At 32.3% G+C, this 4,515-nt stretch overlaps 1 protein-coding gene across 1 annotated transcript; it reads right to left on the minus strand.

Moving 5' to 3' along the window:
* Positions 1-183: 183 nt before the first annotated feature.
* Positions 184-4,351, minus strand: LOC139867058 (rhodanese-like domain-containing protein 8, chloroplastic). Its single transcript, XM_071855384.1, has 8 exons — positions 3,991-4,351; positions 3,344-3,397; positions 3,003-3,152; positions 2,427-2,589; positions 2,218-2,309; positions 1,672-1,775; positions 809-1,084; positions 184-601 (listed from the first exon to the last, which is right to left on the minus strand). Exons 1-8 carry the CDS (start codon positions 4,315-4,317, stop codon positions 472-474), a joined length of 1,296 nt encoding a protein of 431 aa, XP_071711485.1. The 5' UTR covers positions 4,318-4,351; the 3' UTR covers positions 184-471.
* Between the last annotated feature and the right edge of the window lie 164 nt (positions 4,352-4,515).

Raw genomic sequence — 4,515 nt, forward strand, 5'->3', positions numbered from 1 at the left:
TCATATATTAACTACAATTTTTTCATGTAATTTTTCCAAACTTGTTTAGACATATTTCAAGTTTTCCGCTCCTCACTTTTTCACAAACCATCCCGAGATAGCCTAGTGATTAAGGTCTGATATCTATCAAAACAGGTCTCAAGTTCAAACCTCACTGACACTCCATACTAGGCAACATGAAGAAGGAAAATCTTATCCGTTTAGTCTTTTAGAGACAAGCTAGACCAAATACTTCGTAACACACTGAGTGCATATGACAAACCACCATTGCTATATAAAATTGATGACTTCGACATCTAAAACCAAGGCACTGAGAGGATGACTTGAATAGCATTCTGCAACTCATATGCATTGATGACACAAAAAAGCAAAATACATTTCTGAATGCATCCTTTAAATGACTCAAAACTGAAGTTACCAAAATACTAACTTGTTAAAATAATAGCTGACTTAATTGACTTTAGTCGGTCTCTATGTATCCCGGTAGTGATGCCATTTTTTGTATCTTTCATGACCTGGAAGCACAGGTCTAAGTCGATTAGCAGTAGTACAGTTTGAAGAGCAACATCCTCTTAAATTGTCAACACAGTTCGAGCAACACCTGAAGATGAAGCACACATCACATTCATACAATAATACATGAACAAGTTCTAACTACTAATCCCAGTTATATAAACTTATGCTAACATAACGATATAGGAGGTATATGCATTCAAAATATTTCAGATGAGTTTTGACACATTTGACCCGTTCGACCCATTGGAATATGAGGATGTGGCAACCAGAGTAAGGTTGTTTATATACTTACAGGAATAGGAGGTTGCAGTCAAGATTTGCACAATTTCGATGCCTCAACTCAGACACTTCTGAACCACAAATATAACATTTAGCAAACACCGTTTTATCATCGACTTTGGGTGGTACGTTTTCATCACTAGTTGCATCAGATTTAACCGAAGAAGGCGGTAGAGAGAGCCGAGAGTCAAAAACAAATAGATTCCCGATCCATTCAACCGGGCCTTCACACTCAAGATAATGTGAAATTCCTCCTCTTAATGTATACAACTTTTTGTAACCCCTTTGTCTATCAAAATATAAGAAATAAGAAATTCAATTTAAGCAAACTCAAACATATATATAACTGTTCAATTTATATTATATATAGGGTTGATAACTTGATATCAAGCTTGTATATATAAATGAGGTGGGCAGGTCATAATTTTGACCCATCTACTTACGAATGGGTCAACTTAGGTTATGTTGTATTTCCAATATGTCAAACAGGTATTAAAAAGTTTAACAGGAAACATGTCAAATGTGTAGAAGATGTCAAACGGGTTAAAAGTCTCCCAAATTGGAAATTTACAGCACAGAACATCCAAATTATTTTATTTAAAAAATTAGATCATCGCTGAAATAATATGATCTCTTAATCATATTAAAAATGCCAACTATTTATAGAAAAATAGTTAAAATTTACAAGTTCAATAAAATGAGACCCAATTTAGCCCACACATCAAATTACCCACTTAGAAACGATCCGTTGCCCAACCCGCCCAATATGCCACTTAATATATAGTAACGGGTCTTCAAAGAAAGTGGATTGATCCAGGTTGAGATTATATGAAAATAGCAAGATGAAGAAAACAAAGGATGTAAAAAGGGGAGTACCTAAGGATAGTAGAATATACGTCACAACGAATGCCTCCGGTGCAGTACATTAATATTTCCGTATTTTCTTTATCAACATTTGCTAAAGGATCTGTAGCCATGTCCTACATCAGATAAATAAACACGATAGTTTCAATCATTAGAAAATGGAATGATTTGGGTTATGTGTCTAACGGGTCAAACAAGTTAAATATCAGAAACTTACTTAAGTTGAAACAAGTCGAACAAATAAAATGTGACCCAAAGTGCAATTGAATGATTACAAAATTATAATCACTAAGTTGCTTAAATCTTTATATTCAAAACAGCTATCTTAATATAATATATTTTAAGCATATTTAAAACATAAAAATTGTGGATGGGTCAGCCAGACCCGAATTGTTTTTGATCCATGGTAAAAATTACCCATCCTGCTTTAACACCATTCCAACCTGTTACCCATCCTGCAGGACCCGCCCATTTTACCACATCTACACTCCACTTCATATGTTCCGAATTTTCAGTCCCGCAATATATACTTATATGCAAACGTTGAGCAAGTTATACCTCTGATTCAGATATCCCAAACGTCGTACTCCTAAAACAATCAACGTTTGGTCGTTGAGCTCCACGAAAGTGACCAATATCCCATTCATAACCTGTCAATAAGAGTTAAAAATCTTAATCTTTACCTTGTTTTGTGGGGAAAAACTAAAAAGTATTTTCTTGGTCCATTAATAAACAAAATAATAAAAGGAAACAATGAGAACATGTACCATTTCTCACATCCAATAGAATAGCGTCTCTACTTATATTAGAAGATGATGAAACATTGATTTTATTTGCTGCTTCTACTCTTTGTCTCCATTCAGCTGGTGTAATAGGTGTTGCTCGCATAGACGAGTCAACTAAAGGAAGATGTGATACCCCTCCTTCCAACTAAAGAAAAACATTTCCATAATAGTTAAAAAAAAGTTGAGCGATACTCAAGTTTTTTACTAGATGTGGCAATCTTGACTTATCTACTTATCTCTTGGATGATATGGGTCGTGTTTTATCTTAAACAGTTAACACAAAAGACAAATCAAATGTGTCAAACGGGTCAAAAGTAGCCCAAAGCTTAAATTTTTAATGCATCAAAAATCCTAAACTGTACTAATAAAAGATTTATATGTAAAAGTAAAGCAAATTACACCAGAATGAGCCATGGATAGTGATACACTTTCAAGTGGTTTACCCATTTGACCCGTTTCTCTTATTATTAACAAACCATTTGACCTGTTTCCTTAAAACTAATAAAAAAAGGCGGTATAATGAAAATAAAATTAACAGTAACAAGTTTTTACGCTTGCCTGTACAAGAGAAGGTTTATATCGCAGTTGGAGCCTCGGGAAAGCGTGTCTGAGTATAGGAGACGATATTTGTACTAATATATCTTTAAACTTTTCATCTTCTTTTAACCAGCTTACATATGCAATAGCATCTTCTGATGGCCCACTGTACTGTATAAATTTACAAATCATGCAAGTTAGCAATCATCTCAAAGTCAAAAAAGTTTTTGCAAAATAAACTTATGAAATTGTATGTGTCAAGTTATAGGTAAGTTTATTTATTTGATCTGTTTAAGAGATATACAATCCGAATTGACCCATTTATAGGTAAATGCAAGAAAGAATGTTTGAAGGTGGTTTACCTGAGCATTGATCCCTTGTTCGTTTATGTATATCCGACCATGTATGTCGCGACCCTAAAAACGATCATTACAAAACAGAGTAAATCAAATCAAATATATTTATATAAATCATACAATCATATGAAGGGATTATAGCAACTTGAAGAAAAAAATCAAATCAGATAATCATTTTGAATATTCCCTATTCTTGCATCAACTTCTTTCATTTTGCTCCAAAAAAAAACAAAAAAAAAACAAAAACAAAAAAACAAAAAAACAAAAAAAAAAAAAAATTTGACCATAAATAGTTAGCTTTTATCATAAAGTATGTTGAGCTCAAAATGTCAAATGCACATCCAAACTTCACCCAAAACACTAGCCATCACTCATTAACTTCATTAGTGTAACAAATTCCTTACATATCCATTATAATAGATTTAAAGGAACTACATAATACATATAAAAGTATGATTGATGTCAAGAATTGTTACAAATGAGTATCAAACAAGAAGAAAAAAGTACAAAACTATTACTTTTTATAAAAAGCAGCAATTATAATTTCACAAACTTAACCAAGTAATAAAATTTTTTACTCTAATTATTAGTGTATAGTTATGGTCTAGCACAATTGTATAGACTAATAGTAAAAAAGAAACAAAATTGGAAACCTTTAGAAACTCAAGATGCTTAGAGACTTCATCTTCAGGATCTTTAATGAACACAAATTGATAAAAGTTAACAACTACAAACACCCCTCTTTCATTTTCTTCAATTACCCAATTGGGTTTTAAAGTTACTGATGAAGATAATGCAGAAGTGCAGTTACAAGATAGTAATTTTATGTTGGTAAGATTAAAGCTTGTAACTTTAATTGGAAATGAAAATGAAGAGCAAGTTGTGGGATTTTTTGTGCAGTTTTTTTGGGTGATTGGATTGAGATGATTGAGATTCTTTTCGAGTAAACATGTTTGGGTTAATAGTGTTATAGAAGGCATAATTATTTGGTGTAAAAAGATTTGTGGGTGTTGGTTGTTATCTATCCTTCTGAGTTCTGATACTCAGCTATGGGTTTCTGACGACGCAAAAAAGAAAAAAATATTTGATTTTCACACACCTGCTTTTTTGATTGATACACTTTTATCTTATAAAATTAAAGTTTTAGTTTTACTTTTGAAAATTTTAACAAAGTAAGT

This window comes from Rutidosis leptorrhynchoides, chromosome 9, assembly GCF_046630445.1.
Source record: "Rutidosis leptorrhynchoides isolate AG116_Rl617_1_P2 chromosome 9, CSIRO_AGI_Rlap_v1, whole genome shotgun sequence".
In the NCBI taxonomy this organism is placed as follows: domain Eukaryota; kingdom Viridiplantae; phylum Streptophyta; class Magnoliopsida; order Asterales; family Asteraceae; genus Rutidosis; species Rutidosis leptorrhynchoides.

Coding starts and splice junctions, on each gene's coding strand:
- LOC139867058 (XM_071855384.1), bottom strand. CDS start 4,317: ATGCCTTCTATAACACTATTAACCCAAACATGTTTACTCGAAAAGAAT. Junction 3,398..3,990: donor AGCATCTTGAGTTTCTAAAG/GTTTCCAATTTT, acceptor GATCGTTTTTAG/GGTCGCGACATACATGGTCG. Junction 1,776..2,217: donor TTGGGATATCTGAATCAGAG/GTATAACTTGCT, acceptor TATCTGATGTAG/GACATGGCTACAGATCCTTT.